Source organism: Prosopis cineraria, unplaced genomic scaffold (genome assembly GCF_029017545.1).
Source record: "Prosopis cineraria cultivar Desert tree isolate PC_DT_omini unplaced genomic scaffold, ASM2901754v1 PC11, whole genome shotgun sequence".
In the NCBI taxonomy this organism is placed as follows: domain Eukaryota; kingdom Viridiplantae; phylum Streptophyta; class Magnoliopsida; order Fabales; family Fabaceae; genus Prosopis; species Prosopis cineraria.
The window spans coordinates 18410258-18428003 of record NW_026555342.1 but is presented as its reverse complement, the minus strand read 5'-3'; the positions used below and the strand labels follow the sequence as shown (position 1 = coordinate 18428003).

Sequence of the window (17746 nt, the reverse complement as noted above, 5' to 3'; positions counted from 1 at the left end):
GTATATCATAGGCTGACAAAAAGCAATTACAATTGAAAACAGCTGATTTTTCTTGCGCATGAGTTAAAGAGGCACTGGTTTTTTTCCTTTGAGATTTTGAAAACTATTTTACAAAGTTACAAATTTATTTGTATAAAATAGCTTTCCAAAGTTTTTTTTTCCTTTTAAAACATGTGAGAGATTGTTGGATATTTTAAAAAATATATATTGGTATTTCAAAAGGAATAAATATTTTTATTAATAATATTAAACACTATTTAAACCTATTAAAACTAAAAATTGATTTCTTTCATTGTCTTCAAATGCAACATTTAGAAATCGCTAGAATGAATTAGTGATATGAGCTATAATGTTCATAAAACTAGTAATTAAATCATGCTATCAGGCTGTTCAAAGAATGTCTAATTTTGTCTATAAATACCAATGAGTATTGTGGGTTTAGTGCTAGGCTCTTGAGTTTTTGAGCCAATTCTTTCCTCCATCTCTATATTATGTTATACTGCTTGAGTATTATTTTGCTAGTCTTTGTTGTTCTATTTCCCTGTTTATTTTATAAGATGAGTCTGTTTAATTTTAAGAGGCTGTCACTCGATCAATTGGTGTGGCGGAATAATTCTTAAGAATAATATCATTGAGCATAACTCAAACTATATTTTTTTCTACTGGTGCCAACATAATGTCCGTGAGTGTACCGTTAGGTATATTGCCATTGAGCACGCCAACCTCCGACTTGGTTCTCTGCGATGGTTGAAACAGAGGTACGATTGGTTCCGTTGGTCTATGCTATGCTTCATTTGCATGAAATTAATGAACCACGGTGGGAGGTATTACAATTTTCTGGGAGTGTCAACTATCCTCCTACGTCTACCTTCATTGCCGAGTTTCACGATATGTACCCTGATCTTCGAGTGCCCTATCGTGTTAAACCCTTATTTGCTCTTTTAATTCATAATCGCCAGAATGATAGTTGTGTATGCATCAAGGCAATGGTAGACATAAATGCTGCCCATTTGCATGGCTTTGATCTTGATGGTCGTGGTACACCTGCTTCTGGTCCACGTAGCTTCAATGGGTTCAACTTATGGTTTTGCGAGCTTTACCGATAAAAAGGCTTGCCTCTTAGAGATATGAAGCTCGTGACTCAAGGGAAACATGAAATGGGTAGTGTTATGTTCTGATCCCAGGCTACTTGATGTGTGTTTTTCAGTTGTGTTGTTTTGGGCTTTGAGAATAGGACTCTCCAAATTGGTCTACTTGAAGATTCTTGGTCTATGAAATTTCCGTGGTCTTTGGATCGATGGTTTGGGGTTGCAGTTTATTGGCTTTCTGCCTTCTTCCTAAGAATTGTTTGTTCTTGTTCAGTGCCTATATGGCACCTTTGTGCATGGTTGCATGTAAGCAGACGGGTTCAACTGGATTTTGCAGATGTCAGCATCTCAAGCTCGTGGGTCTTCTACAAACAAGCAACCTCGTACTTCCTGTGGCCAATGAATCATGTTTAGGTCTAATTCTAGGAGTATTTGTTTTCAATTTCTCAACTGCTTCATGTTTTATAAGTTATATTAGAGCTGTCAATTAGGGTTGAGCCCGTCGGATTAGTCCTTTTAAACCCAAAAATAATTAAGGCCAGGCCACTACTTTGAAAGGAAAAATGATAATTTATGTTTAAAAGGACCGGCCCTTTTAAGCCCATTTATTTTTTTTAAAAAAATTATAATATAAAAAAAATAAAAGATTAAATATATAACTCAAAGAAATAAATATATTAAACGCATTCATTCATCTCTCATTCATTTATTAAGATTTAGCTGATAATGTTAGCTAAATTTAATTTTTATTGGTATTAACTTTGATGTTGCTATTTAATATTAGACATAAATGTTCAAATTTTCTTTATTGTTGTGGTGTAAATTGATTTAACTTTTTTTTCTTAAACTTAATTTTATGTATAATAACTTTTTTTGTGATTATAAATATATTTTTTATAATTTTAAATTGAAAAAATTTTAAAAATAGGACCGAGGCCCTAAGGGCCAGCTCTTTAGCCTTGAGGGCTAGGGTCGAGCCTTGTAAAAGGAAATCCTAATATATAATTGAGCTTATTAGGACTAGCCCGTTTAGGCCCTGGCCCTTTAAGGACCAACCTTTTAGGGCCGAGCTGGTCCTAATTGACAGTTCTAAATTATACAAAGCATAACATCCGATACAAATTATTAACCCAACTAGGATGGAGACTTGTGCCATATACAAATTGTTTTCCATATTTCATGCAAGTATTATGTTATGTTTAGGTTAGATTTCGATTTAAGCCAAATCAACTATTTATTCATAAGAAATTTAGATTTGGATTTAATTTAAATTTAAATTCATATTTTATTATAATTTCAAATATTTCCTACACTCTAATTATTTAAAATGGTAATTATTTTATTCTTCTTATCCTTTTTTTACTTTCATATTTCTCATCTACCTTTTCATTATCTTTGAATTTAAAACTTTTATACCATTTAAACAAAGAGATTTTAAATATATAAATTTTAAATTTAGATTTATATCTATCAATTGAAATACTACCTAAAATTTAATATTAATTAATTTCATCTTATTTTAGGAAAATTAAAATTTAATAGTAATAAGCCAAAAAATAAAATTTAATTAAAAATATTTAATATATTTTTGTGAAAAACCAGCTAATGCGGTATGGTTTGAGACTTAGGGCTCATGTGCTCCCACTTATTTTATTAAGAAAATTTTTTTTGTGAGTTTCAATATATTTGTTTAAATTTTTAAAAATAATTAAAATATGAAAAAAATAAATTTTTAATTATTTTAAGAAGCTACTTTCTGATGCATTGCATGAGAGAATGTTTTAAGAGAAATTCTTAAGTAGATCAGATGTGTCATGTCATTTGTAATCTATTTAATAAAAATATGACATTTAAATGTCATTAAATATAAATTAATTTTAATGTTAATGATAGTAAAAAAAGAAAAAGTAAGAAATTAAATATTCATTCTGTTATAAGAATATAATCAGTTAAAATAAATTTTATTTAAATAATTTAAAACATTCTAATTGAGTAAATTATAAATGATATGATGCACCTGATCTATCTAAAAAAATTTTATGTTGTAAAAGGTGAGATATATGAAAATATCATAAATTTTTAAACTAATTAGATAATACATTATTTTTATAAAACAAAAATAAAAAAATATCATAAAATTTTAAAATAATTAATTAATAATTATTTTTTATTATTGTAATCAAATATAAAATAATATATCTTTTTTATAAAATCTTCACGAAATAATCTCTTTCTATAAAATATTTAAATTATCTAGAAGTTATTTATTTTTTAATCTTACATAAATGGCCTTTACTCAACTAAAATTGGGATTTTTGCGTAGTACGTGGCCACGACAGAGGTGGCGTATTTGGCGTTCAATTCTAGGGATTGAGCTTTCTCACTCTGCCACTGGTAATTTTCTTTCTCTTCTTGCTAATCGTCTCGACTTGTTTAGATACTTCTGCCATCAAATTAAGCTATTCCCTTCCTATTTATGAAAATTTCAAAGGTTGATGTTTATAACATGAAATCAAGCATTCGAACAAGAGTTAACAAATTCGATTGGGGTATCGATTGATGTTTCTGTGTTATTCTCTGGTTCTGTGAATATGATTTATGTAGGAAACAATGTTAGGGCAACAAATAATAGAACAATACAACTTTGCAAGTCCTGATTGATCACCGCATAATGCGTCCATCTTAACTTGTTGGCTACTTTGGAATCTCGAAGGTCATGTATTAGCTAAATAAGCACTCTGTATGTAACTTGTGCTTTCCGGCGGATTTATTGGATGATACCAATATATATATATATATAACCAATTATAGTTAGGAGTCCTCGGATTCCCATCCGAGTTCATCTATGTGAAATACCTTTATTTTAATGCAAGATTACTTACAATAAGGTTGTCATTCGTTATGTAGTAATGTTGATTACACGACAATATTTATAAGAATTACACCAAGAAGTTTTTCTCCCTTCTTTTGTTTTTTTAAAAAAGGGTAAAAATAGTGGGAGTATAACTACTTCTTGATATGTTCAAGTCGGAGTTTACATATGTTTAATGCGAAGAAAGATAATGGTCATTTTATGTGCTTGGACACGAGACTTGAGAGAGAGGTGGAGTGGAAGATTGGGAACACAGACGTGTTTGAGTGTTTCTGAAAGGTGAAACTACAAGTGACAGTCTGAATAAGCAGCCTTGAGAACACCAAGACTCATCTAACGAATACTCTCTGCTTCAGTCTAAAGGAGAATGCTTTTGCTAATTTGGCAGATTTTCAAGTATTCTAGTAATCTCTGTTTTCATGTGTTTATACCTACTGATATATATCAAAGCTTTCGTATCTGGTTATGGTTTATTCCTTGATAGAATGCTTGCAACTCTGGATAGATTTCCTTGCACATTTTATTTTGAATTACAACTGATAAAACAAAGTATAAAGCACAACTAGTTAGAAGTCAAGGAGGAATTTCTCTCATCATCCACCACCTCAATACAATGAAGGGATGGGTGATCAAAGATATACCAGGTATCTGAACAAAAGGTAGCATTCCTAGCAAGTAAATGCACACAAAAATTGGCTTATCTAAACATAAAGTTAATCGTGCCACTTTCTTTGTAAGAATGATCTAGCTTACTCAATAATGTCTTTGAAAGGGTATTGATCATCACTGCTACAATAAATTAAATTAATGGCTTTGCCGCTATCAGTGAAGACTTTCACTCTGTGAGGACCCCTAATGCAACACAGATGTAAGTCATAGATAATCCCAGTCAATTCTGTCAACGTCACAGGAAGCGTTGCAACACAAGCATTGAAGCCTTCGACCAAATCAGCTTTACTAATATCAGATTTAACTTTTTGGAGTGTAATTAAACCTGATCCAGTTAAATCCACCTCCTTATTCACAAAAAGTCTCTTGCATCTATCACACCAAACATCCCAACAAACATAACCAAAGAGGACAGCCCAAGGTGCCTGTCAAGTAGACCCTTTTTCAACTTCATTTTTAAGGTTCCATGTAATCCAATCTTCCCTGGTCAGGCACTTGAAATGATTCCACTGTTCTGCTTTAACGAGGCATCTCCAGCGATCTTCAGCGTGCTTATAGTCCCTTAAAAGATGAAGAGCGTCCTCACAAGTATTGCATCCAAGCTAAGAGGACAGGCATTAGATTGAAGGAGACCCCTTTTGGCTCCCAGTCCCGCTGTGTGTACTTTATTGGTTGTCAAGAGCCAGAATAATGCTTTGATCTTCTCTAGACCCCACCATCTCCAAATTCTGCTCCAGATTCCACCAATGTTAGTTTGGGTACCTGCAACAAGAAAAACATAGGTAGATTTGACGTTGAAGAGTCCATCAACAAGAAAATTCGGATTCCTTGCACATTTTAGTATTTGCTTTTTCTGCTCACATGAACATTCAATGTGTCTACAACTTTCTCTATGGTGATCCCGAATCCACTTTTGTTGTCATACCTCTAATGTCTAAAGTAACAGTGATCAATGTCAGAGTGTGCTAAGTCTTGTCACTTGGATCATCCTGAATACTAATTACATCCTAGTTAATTAAAGTCAAAGTACTTTGCCTTGGGCGTAATAAGATTAAAGCATAATGAACTCTAGGTTATCCAAGAAGTTGTTCTAAGAGTAACCATGTGGAGAGGCTTATATTATTAATGAAGTTAGAAGTTGTTCTAACTTCATTTATTTAACCATGCCTGGATGAATGACTATTGGGCAACTATATTATTAGGTTCCATGTAATTGTCTTCTCATATGCTTTCAAACTAGCAGAATATTAAACATCTACATCATTGATCAGTGTATCCAGATGGCTGAAACTGGTAGCTCTGAGTTGGAGACCACAAAAAAATCTCATGTTATTTACCGGTGCAAGAAATGCCGGAGACTTGTTGCTTCAGATGAGAATATCGTTTCACATGATCATGGACAAGGAGAAGCAAGTTTCAAATGGAAGAAGAGAAGCGAGAAAATGGAAAAGCATCCAGTCGACTGTACCTCAGTATTTGTCGAACCCATGAAGTGGATGCAAGCAGGTTTTTATAAATTTCAATTATATATTATTTAGTTGCCACAACCACAAGATTCCTCTTCCTTCTTCATAAAAACTCTTCATGAATATTGATTCACTTGGCAGTTAATGAGGGCCATGTAGAGGAAAAACTTTTCTGTTTGAGATGCAATGCTCGTTTAGGTTACTTCAACTGGGCAGGTTTGCAGTGCAGCTGTGGAGCATGGGTGAATCCTGCATTTCAGCTGCATAAAAGCCGTTTAGATGAGTGCTATATGTGATTCAGTCATTTCCCAGCTTTCTCAGAGTCCACACAAGAGGTTTGGAAAAGCTTGATAGTAAATGCTTAAACATCACTTGTGAGCTTTTCTTATAAATTATGGTGCTTAATAATAATAAATTAGTGCACATTTTTGTTTGCACGATTGAAAAACTAATTTGGACGTTCAAAATTTCTTATTATTATTTCTTATAAACTCAAAACCACGGTTATTTTGTAATTTATTGTTACCTGCTTTTCAATTATAATTTTCCAAAAATTTATCAAAAAATGATATAATTTATTTTACAAATCATAATTTTGGATTTTTAATTGATTTTAACATGTATAGAGGTGCTTGAGTTCTTTTAAGAAAACTATAGTTTTGCATTCACAATTGATTTTGACATGTGTTATAAGTGTTTATATATTTTTTTGAAAAACATAGCTTTGAATTTATAATTAATTTTAATATATAATAGAATGTTTAAATATATTTTTATAAAATTATGATTTTGACCTCTAAAATTGATTTTTCAAGTCAACAAGCAGTAATCAATTTCTTTTAATCAAGTAATGTTTCCTTCACATACATTTGGTTTCTATCAATATGACACCTGATGCTAAATATGCTAAATCTGTGTTTAACACAAATGGCTTTTGGTAAGCAGGGCAGTGATTAAAGTTTGACATTCATGGATGGAATGAAAATGAAAGAAAGGATTATTCAAAAGTCCAGAGTTAGAAAATTATTTTAGATATTGTGTATTTTTTATTATGAAATTTATTCATAGATATTATTCTAGAAAGGATTATTCATCAAAATAACCCAGAATTTTTTTTAGAAAAATTTAGTTTGTGACAATTGACAAAGTATTTTCAGTGTATTTTTTTGGGAAAAAAATTTTCAATGTATTTTTATAAACTGAGATGAATTTATCAAAAATATCCTAGTGGGTTCAGTGCGTTTGCCTCCAGGATCTTGGTTCGAACTCCCTTGTAGCCAAGGGAGATATTATATTGGGAGAATTTCAAATGAAAATTAGGGATGTAATATAATTATTAGTGAGTTTTAAAAAAAATTTAAAATTTCAATTTAGTTCGGGAGATAAAAGAAAAAATAATTTTAATTGTAAAAAAATTAAAGTATCTTTTACTTGCTATATATAATTATTAGCTGTTAATTTTTTTCATTTATTTATTAATTTACTAATATAAGTTTACATATTAATAATTATATAATACTTTACATCAGTTGTTCAATTATAAGCAATGGCATCAGTTATTAAATTGCTAACTTTATTTGTTAATTTATTAACATCAAGTCTTTTAATTTACGATTAATATTAGTAAATTAACAAGTAAAGTTGGTAAATTAACAATTAATATTATTATTTATTTGACAAACAAATATAATTTGTAAGTGATATTAATAAATTAATAAGTGAAGTAAGAAAAATAATAACTAGTAATTTTGCATAACTAATGTAATGAAAGGTACTTTGATCTTTTCATAGTTCAAATCATTTTTACTTTTATCTCCTAAACCAATGTTTTCAAACTGAAGATATTGAACTAAAAAGGTTAATTATTCATGGTTCACATGGCCTAATGGTCAAATTGTCTACCTAATAATTAAACTAAAAAATTATATATATATATATATATATAATAATTTAAATATAAAAATAAATATAAAATTATTACTTAACTTATAAATAAAGCCAAATATTTTAACTTTATCATGATTTAACAAGTCACATGTTATAACATAACATAAATGATTAAAAAAATGAGTTATTTTCTAAAAATTAATAAAAATATAAAAAGGGGTATTTTTGAACAGTCTAATTTTTAAAATCTGAATTCATTTCTTGACTTGATCTTAGTTTTCGATTATATTGTCAGTTTAAAGTGGCTTAATTTGGCCCAACACCCTAAGTATTTTTTAGCTTGACCTTACCCGATGGTTTGACCGGCGGATTCAATCTAATTTTTAATCATTGTCTTGAATTGAATTAATATTTCAAAATTTTTTACGACCCATTAATAATGGCATGCATCCTTGGTTGCTGCTTGAAATATTTGCTGTGATTTTTTGTTTTAACCTTGTAAAATTACTGAAATGCCCTTTAAACAAAACCAATCTTAAGGGTGTTCACGGGACGGGATTGGGACACTCCCGTCCCGTGTCCCGTCCCAAAAAAAGATCAGAACTGAATTTTGGTCTCGTGTCCCGTCTCGTCTCGAAAGTCGTCTCGTCTCGTTAAGAGTCGGGACGGGATCGGGATAAGATCGAGATGTCCCATCGTCCCGATAAATGAAATAAGATCAAAAAAAGATCTGGATAATAACGTTTATTAAAATTTTAAATTATATAATTTATTAAGTTTAAAATTAAAATAACACAAGTATATAAATAAAAATAATTTACAATTAATTATTAAATTATATTAATTACAACTACATATTATAATAAAAAATACAAGTGATCTTTATGCTATAAAATTAGTAACAACAGGCAAGTCAAACACAATATCAAATAATTGTTCTTCTACTTTAGTGAAGATGTACTAAGCTAATTACTCTTCTAAAAACAAGCAAGAAATATGTTATAAGTAAAAGTTATTAAATAAATAGATATAAAAATAAATTATATTAATATAATTAATATATTATAAAGAAAGATATCGTTATGTTTAATCCATGCTATTAAAATTATCAATATAAAAATACTTTAGTTTTAAATAAGAATTACAAGTATTAAAATTATAATTGATATAATTAATATAAGTATAAATTATATTAATATAATTAATATATTTAAAATAAAATATATATATATATATATATATAATATTCGAGACGTGTTCTGTCCCGTCCTGAATCCTTTTCTTGTGCCGTCTCGTAAAGTTCCGTTCCTATTATTTTTAGATCGAGACAAGACCTGTTCCGATAAGATCGAGATGATACCAGATCAATCGACGTCTGAACACACCCCTAACCAATCCTTTCGCGTTCGTTCTTCAACCGTGAGCGAGCTTCGACACCCTGCGCCTGACCACCGTTTTCCTCCTCCTTTCCGTCCGTCCGTCGCCAATAACCGTGGGCATGCCGTTCGTTGCTGTGGTGAGTTCCGTTGAGGTCGCGATCTCTTCTTCTTCCTCCTGTGTTTCGTCTCGCCGCCGTCTTCTTCTTCTTCTTCTTCTCTTCCAGTTCTGCTGTCATCGATCTGGTGAAGGGGAGCTCGAAATTCTTCTCTTCTTTCCTCTGCCGTCTTGTTGATGAGCCTAGACCCGTTTCCACCTCGACTTTTCGCGTCATCAGGTTCTTTTTTTGTTTTTGTTTTTTTTCTTTTTGCTTGCTCTATTGTGACTGATCTGATGTGAGGAGTTTTGAGTCCTCCTTTTTCCTCGTTCATCCCTGTGTGTGTATTTAAGTGGTTGAGATTGTAATTATTTTTCATTGTACTGCTGAGGTGTGTGATTGTGTTGGGAGGGGGTTTGAACAAGCTGAAATTCTTAGTCTAGAGAGTAAGATGAAGATAGTGCGGGTTTGAATTTTCTTTAAGCCTAAATGATTCTTGGTGGGGGATTGAATTTGAAAAGCATGTTGAATTTAATTATGTATGTTTGGAAATGTGTTGGGCCGGAGATTGAAGGTTAAAAAGTTTAATTGATTGAATTGGAAATTGCATACTGGGTGTTCGTTGAAAGGTCTGAGAGAGGATCATATCTCAATTAAATAATTAGCTATTGCTAAAGTAATATGGAGAAACTTTCTGATGTAAATCATCATGCTTGGAGAATCTTTAAGATATGAATTTTGGTGTTTTGGAATTTTGAATGGGTGTAATTGAGTGGTGTTGTGTTAGTAGTGGAAAGAAGTTTATACAATTTATAGAAAGTTCATTAAAGTTTTTATTTATTTACATATTCATATAGGGTGTGTGGAGGAAGAGGATCTTGAAAATAAGCGATGAGAAGTAAACTATAGGACTTGGAGAACATATATGGTTTGATTCACAGAGCTGCATCATTGCTAAAGTACCCAGTTCTTTTGATTTTTCCATTTGGGATAATATGGTAAAATGAGGTCATGATGTTGGTTAAAGCTGTTAGAAATTTAATTATGTATTTATTTTCCAAAACTTACTTGATAAAAGGATTGCCCCTGCTCAGAAAAGTGATCACAAGTTAATTTTCATTCTCTGATTTCTCTGCATACATATTTCACTCGGTATCATCTGCTTGGGTTGTGATTATATCAAACTTTTTGAGTTTTGGTTTATTATGGTATATTAACAGTTTTTCTTGCACCAGGGAATTGGACTTTAGAATTTTGAATAAGCTCACATCATCCAAACTGTATCTTTTATTCTGTATTGCCTTTTCCTCCTAGATTTACTGTAGCTTTGGAGAATTACCTTTCATTGTCTTGTTAAAACAAAGTGAACAGTAGAAACTTAAAGCTGAAAAATAATATGAGCTTATGTAATGTGCAATTAATTATTTTTTCATGTCTAACTTAACTCAGGAATTGATTTTGAATGTTGCCTTTGTAGATATGCAGTGTTATGTTATTTGCACATTTGTAAATGCACAACTTTTAAGTGAATCTTCTTCATGTTTTTTTTTTTCTTCCCATTTTTATCTAGCAAGCATGTGTGCCGCATATTTTGGATTCCCATTCTATATGCACAACTAAGATTTATGATTTTTATATGTATGATTTTGGATCTTATGGTATGCCATTCTATAATTCTATAAATAAATTTATTTATCTAGGTATGGATGAGCTAAGCTAATTTCATTAGAAGATGAACTCGAGTCTAATGTCTTTGGATTGTATTATGTATTAATCTATTATTTGTTTGAATAAATGCAGTCCTAGTATCTGCATACCAATCTGCCAGTGAATTACCTGAAGTATTGCAGGTAAAAAAGCATAGCTTCCCTGCCTGTTCAGTATCTTCTCCAAAGAGTATTCTTTTAGAACTTGATTTCGCTGACCAAACAGTCCTGTGGAAGAACCACCTTGGAAAAATATTCCCCTTTTGAAATTTGTGGTACCCAATGGCAAGCTCACGTTCCTGCAACAATTGTGGGAAAACTTCTCTTTTTAGGGATGATGTGTCTGGGGATTTGATATGTTCCTTGTGTGGTGTTGTTCAAGAATATGATCAGTATGAAGCTCATATTGGTGGCATCAATGGCCCACAAGGGACATTCATCCGTGTTGGAACTGCAGGTGCAAGTACTATATACAGTTACAAAGAAAGGAAATTCTTTCAAGCCCAAAATTTGATAGATGAATTAACTTCTAGATTAGGTATATCTTCAAAAATTAGTGATATTAAAGAGATGATTTCTACCATAACAGAGGGTGAATTTGGGCAAGGTGATTGGTTTCAGGTTTTAATTGGTGCATGTGTGTATATAGTGATGCGAAAGGATAATCGCCCAATGTCTATGGCTGAAGTGGCTTGGGCAGTTGGGTGTGATGTTTATGAATTGGGTAGGATGATTAAACGAGTTATTGATTTTATGGATTTGAAAAAATTTGATTTTCCAGAGTTTGATATTGTGCATTCATTGGAAAGGGTCTTTAAGATTTCTCCATCTTTTACTAGAATTGAGAGGAGCAAAGTAGACAGAATGCGCAAGCAGGGGATATTTTTAATACAATGTGCAATGAAGTGGTTTTTGAGTACTGGACGTAAGCCACTTCCATTGGTAGTTGCTGTTTTAGTTCTGGTAGCAGAATTGAATCAGGTTGAAATTGGGATTAATGAGTTGGCCAAGGAAGTTCATGCTGTGGTTTCCACTAGTAAAACACGATACAAAGAGCTTTTAGAGAAACTTGTAGAAGTGGCACAAGTCTTGCCTTGGGGTAGAGATATCACCACTAAAAACATTGTTAAACATGCGCCATCTGTAATCAAGTATTTGGAGACAAAGGCTATGTTGAAACCTGTTGATACAAGGAACAACCTAGATAGTCCAGAGTTTAATTTGGCTGATGTGGTTAGTGAATGCTTAAGACGACTTGATGAACATGGACAGAAGAATGATGCCATAAACCTGCGAAGTGATTCACATTGTAGAATATCACAAAATAACATTCACTCTACAAGACCAAGTGCTAGGGATGCAAGCAAACTGCTTTATTCACCTGAATGTTTATCCATGTTGTACAAGAAATCTTCAGACAGGGTTGATCTTCAGGATTGTAGCGATTGGTGGAATGGAAAATCAGAATTGAGCAAAAAGCTTCTACTCAAACAGTTACTTGAGAAGGACGTGGGATTCGAAACCATGCCACCTTCTTTTATTTCCAACTGCCAGAAATGTGAGATGAGGAGAGACAAGATCAACGCTGCTAAGGTGCGTATAGGTAGAATTATGCATCCATTAAATTCTGATTTGAGTGCTGATTGTTCTGGGAAGAAATTGAAGAGAAGAAGAAAGCTAGTTGATGGAGTTGATTGGGAAGACTTGATTATTGAGACCTTACTTCTTCATCAAGCAAAGGAGGAGGAAATTGAGAAGGGATACTACAATACATTGCTGGATTTACATGTGTTTAACTCTGGCATTGTATGAGATTTTCCTAATTTTCTTTTCTGGTTTTGCAATTAGCTCCTGCTTGAAGTTTGTCACGTGTCTGTGTCGCGTTTTTGCTTTGATTTTCTTATCACCATTTTTTTTTTGGCAAATTATCTACTAATCATCTACGTTGCTGTTAATAAAATATTAAATTGTACTCAAATTACTCTTTCCCCTAAAAATATAAAGTATTTTTTATAAGGTTAGATGTTAAAAAATATAAGGTATTTTTAATTTTTAATGTGTAATTAATGGGTTTTTTTTTTTCAAGTTACTCTTAATAAATAAATCATTCAACTCAACACCTTTAAATGAGATACCTTATATTAAATAAGGACAAATATGAAAATGTAGTATCAATTTAAAAATAATTAATTAACTTATTGGGGGATATAATTCAATTAAAAATGCCTTTTATGTATTTTAACAGAGGGCATATATGTATTCCTTAGTCTCATCCCCACACTAAAGCTTAATGGAGATTTAATTATTTGAATAAGCTTTATCCTGTATTAACTTTGAATTAAATAGTAATACAGATAAAGAGAATATGCAAGTACTAAGTTATAAACGTTTTGTAAAATTAGGCCATTTAATAGTTGTTTAATTTGCATATACAACTTTAATGATAAGATCATATTTTGAAACCGAGATAGCAAGTTAAAGGTCATACCAACCATAAGTATATATGAATGGAATATATGCATAAAAATGTCAAATAAAGCTTTACTATTTTTATAATTTCATCAAGCTCCCTATCATGGCCTGCATAAAGCATGACTAATATATTTTTATGTATCGTAATGGCCAAACTTATCCTCAATAGACTAATAAAATCTCAACCAATCAAACCTGGTTCTAAAATCAAAATGTAACACTTCAAAAGAAAACAACTAACTGGACCAATATTAATCAAGACACAAAGCAATCCATCTCCACTACAATAATTCAGAAGTGACTTTCATTCAATAGGCCAAAAGACAAAATTCTACCTTGAAGTATTCATTAGCTATAGATTTTGCTATTTAGTAATGGATTTATCAGTCATTGTTGCCAATTTTTTAGTAGCGTGGACTTAGGAACGAAGGTGTAGTGGAAACTTGGTTATGATAATGATTGATTTGAAACAGAGAGGGGTGGGGAAAAAGAGAGAAAAAGAAAGGAGGGAGATGGAGAGGAAAGAGGATGTGCAACCAAAAAATATGCAACTCTCTATTTAATTAATCAAAGTTTGACTATAATGAAAAACTCTAGGACTATTTATAAAGTTTAAAAATATTAAAATAAAGAATAAAATATGATGACTTCCTTTATATATGTTTTGCTTAAATTATAGAGATCTCTAGCCAAAAAAAAAAAATTATAGAGATCTCAATCAACTTGTATATTTATATAGCCTCAAAGTCTTTGTCACCTTTTAAATCTAGAAAGCCTTGATCATACCAAAAACAACAATTTCGGTGAAATTCCAAATTGTTGGGGAGATAATCCACCACTTAGATTGATTGAAATAAATTTTTCATCCAACAAACTTTCAGGTGATTTTTCTATTTCAATGGGAAAGCTTGTCTCATTGCTTTGGTTGCATTTGAACAATAACTACCTTGAAGAGAAGTTTCGATTGACCTTAAAAAAATTTGATGAAATTGAAATTTTAACATTTGGGTGAGAATAAGTTTTTTGGATATATACCATCATGGGCTAATAACACATTCCCTTCACTACGTATGCTCAGGTTGCGGGATAACATCATGGTTGGTCTTAATCCTTCCCATCTTTGTCAACTCAAGTCACTCCAGATTTTGGACCTTGCAAACAATAATTTAAGTGGCTCATTATCCCATTGCATTGGCAATTTTATGGGAATGATTAAAGGTGGTGCTAGTTTATGGAAATTAATCCATCAATCCGTGTTTTCCTCAGCATCTTTAGTTGAAATACACTGGCTTGATCAGGATCTAAAACAAGTTCTTAAAAGAGAATTTGACTTTATTAGCATCCTTCCCCTCATGGTCAACTTGGATTTGTCAAATAACCATTTGGTTGGATCTATTCATCTTGAGTTATTCACACTTATTGGATTGATAAGCTTAAACCTTTTACATAATCATTTGAAGGGATTGATTCCTGAGATAATAGACAATATGAAATCCCTTAAATCTTTTAACATCTCGTAACCACATTTTAGGCGCAATTCCAAAGAGTATGTCAAAGCTAACTTCATTGAACCCTTTAAACATGTCATATAATAATCTTTTAGGACCAATTCCAATTGAGAATCAATTCTTGACTTTGAATGATCCATCCATTAATGTTGGAAACCCATATCTTTATGGAACCCCACTATAAAATAAGTGTCAAGGTGATGAAACCAAAGAATTGGAAGATGAAAATGATTTTGAAAAAATTTGGTTTTACTTTGTCATAACAATTGGGTATGTTGTTGGCTTGGGGGAGTCATTAGGACTCTAATGTTGAAGAAAAGTTGGGGATATGCTTGTTTCCAGCCAGTAGAAGATGTGCAAGATGAAATTTATGTGAGTACTACCATAAAGATAGCAAATATGAAGGGAATCCTTAGAAACCTTGTCCAAGGTCAATGTATATAGCACTATAACTATTATATTTCTTGTCTTCAGTCTTTAGTCTTCGTAATTGTTTCACCGTGTGTGTGACAACAATTACGATTGTACTAAAAGGGTTTTGATTAGCATGTATTTATGTGACAAAAAGAAATAATTCCCATTGATATCCAGTTCAATATTTGTTTCTCTTTAACTATGCTAACTCTTATGAAGTAATTGTGCCTAGTAACACTTATTGTTTAACTGCACATGATTAGGGATAACACAAATCACTACAAAAACAGCAACCGAATTAGCAATCGAATTTAGGGACAGAATAAATTCTTGTTACCAATCCGTTGTCAATTCCTTCTTTATTGTATTGACAATTTAGTGACAGAACATTCTGTCTCTAAACTATTAGATATAATTTAGCAATGACGATTTTCAGAATACCTTATTCCAATTTTGTGTTAGAACTTGTGATTAGAAATTTTGTCACAAACCTTTTTAGTATAATTTTGTTGCTAATTTTATCACAAATTATTTTAATTTCATTATATGATTTATAATATATATTCATATATAATTTATTTAATAATTAATTATTATGCTATAAATAAATAATTTAATAATAGGAAAAATAAAAAATTATTTCCTAAACTTTAAGTCTTGTAACACATTTATCTTAAACTCGTTTATTGTGTAAATTAATTTTTTAATTTTTAAAAATAGTGTAATTTGGCTTCTACTATGAACAAAAAGTTAACCTTACATTAGTTGACAAAAAAGGATCTAAAAAATTATAGAAAAAGTCTAAAATATTACAATAAAAGACCTAAAAATTACATACAATGATAAAAAAATTACAAAAAAAATTTTTTTTGGTCCTTTCCTTTCCTATAATTTTTGATGCCATTTTTGTTATTTTTCAGTCAACTAATGATTAAAGTTAATTTTTATCAATAGCAAGGGTCAAATGGCACCATTTTTAAAAGTTGAGAAAACAACTTGCACAATAAGCAAATTTAGAGCCTATAATGTTATTGAACTTAAAGTTCAAGAATAATTTGCTATTTTATCCATTAATAATTATAATTTATTATTTTAAATTATTTGTATAATAATAATAATAATTTAAATTATACTTCATTATTTTTATTTTTATTTCATACTTCATTATTTTTATTTAAAAATAAAAAATATTTTCTTGCATAAATTATTTTGAAATATAAAATATTATATATTATATGAAAAAATTATAATATATTATATAATGACAATAAATTATTTTCCCAATTTAATAAAAAAATTTCTGCAAAACTACTTTTTAAAAATATAATACTCATATAATAGAAATAATTATTATAGATATATTAATTTATCATATTAATAAATAAAAATAGTGATAAATAAATAACTATATTTAAATAATATATTTATTGATAAATATGTGTGTGGGGGGGATTAAATATTATATATTTAATTTATTAATTAAAAACCAAAGATCCATTTCCATCAACAAATGAAAAAGATTACTAGAGATACCTTTTATATTTAGAGAGGATATTACTCCACCCTTCAATACAAAATGCCCAATGTGTTCCTAAAAAAAAGCTTAGGGGAAAAAATGGTTTTTAACCCTTTAATATTTATATTAGTTATATATATAGGCTAATTTGCATTTTTAGTTTTTTAACTTGACATAAGATTTTTTTTTTCATCCCTTAATTTTATAAGGTGTTTTTCAAGTTTTTAACCCTCACATTGTTAATTTCATAAACAACAAATTCCTCCACTTAGATTTTAAATATTTACAAAACATTTTCAAATGTTAATGTAAAAAATAAGGAGAATAAAACTAATGTGTATGCTATCATCTTCAAACTATTTAAAAAATGTAAATTCCTAATTAATTTATGATTTTAAGTAATTTAGGAACATTAATAAATTTTAAAAAATTTGGTAGAGTCTCCTTTAAAAATTAGACCTCCCAAAAATTTTAAAAAAGTTTACAAGAAAAAATTTATAATTTTACACCAAATAAATCATCACATGCAACAACCTAAGGCCTTATAAAGCCACTAATAGCACTCTCAATAACAATTAGTATTAATAAAATTTTGGCATACTTTCCCTGAACATTAGACATCCAAAAATAATAACAACAACAACAACAATTTTACATAAAAATAATAATAAAAG

General features: G+C 30.5%; 2 protein-coding genes across 4 annotated transcripts; both read left to right on the top strand.

Annotated features, from left to right (window-relative positions):
• Window positions 1–3399: 3399 nt before the first annotated feature.
• LOC129286809 (probable inactive dual specificity protein phosphatase-like At4g18593) lies at window positions 3400–6547 on the top strand. Its single transcript, XM_054922861.1, has 3 exons — window positions 3400–3482; window positions 5901–6135; window positions 6237–6547. The coding sequence occupies exons 2-3, from the start codon at window positions 5910–5912 to the stop codon at window positions 6389–6391; spliced, it is 381 nt and encodes a 126-aa protein (XP_054778836.1). The 5' UTR covers window positions 3400–3482; window positions 5901–5909; the 3' UTR covers window positions 6392–6547.
• Window positions 6548–9551: 3004 nt separating this feature from the next.
• On the top strand, window positions 9552–13030 carry LOC129287064 (plant-specific TFIIB-related protein PTF2). 3 transcript variants are annotated; one of them, XM_054923204.1, is made up of 2 exons: window positions 9552–9696; window positions 11257–13030. In XM_054923204.1, exon 2 carries the CDS (start codon window positions 11445–11447, stop codon window positions 12972–12974), a length of 1530 nt encoding a protein of 509 aa, XP_054779179.1. In that variant the 5' UTR covers window positions 9552–9696; window positions 11257–11444; the 3' UTR covers window positions 12975–13030. The 3 variants fall into 3 exon arrangements, with proteins under 3 accessions (XP_054779179.1, XP_054779181.1, XP_054779180.1); XM_054923206.1 differs by having other exon boundaries at window positions 9578–9696; window positions 11307–13030; XM_054923205.1 differs by having other exon boundaries at window positions 9589–9696; window positions 10314–13030.
• The last annotated feature ends 4716 nt before the right edge of the window (window positions 13031–17746 follow it).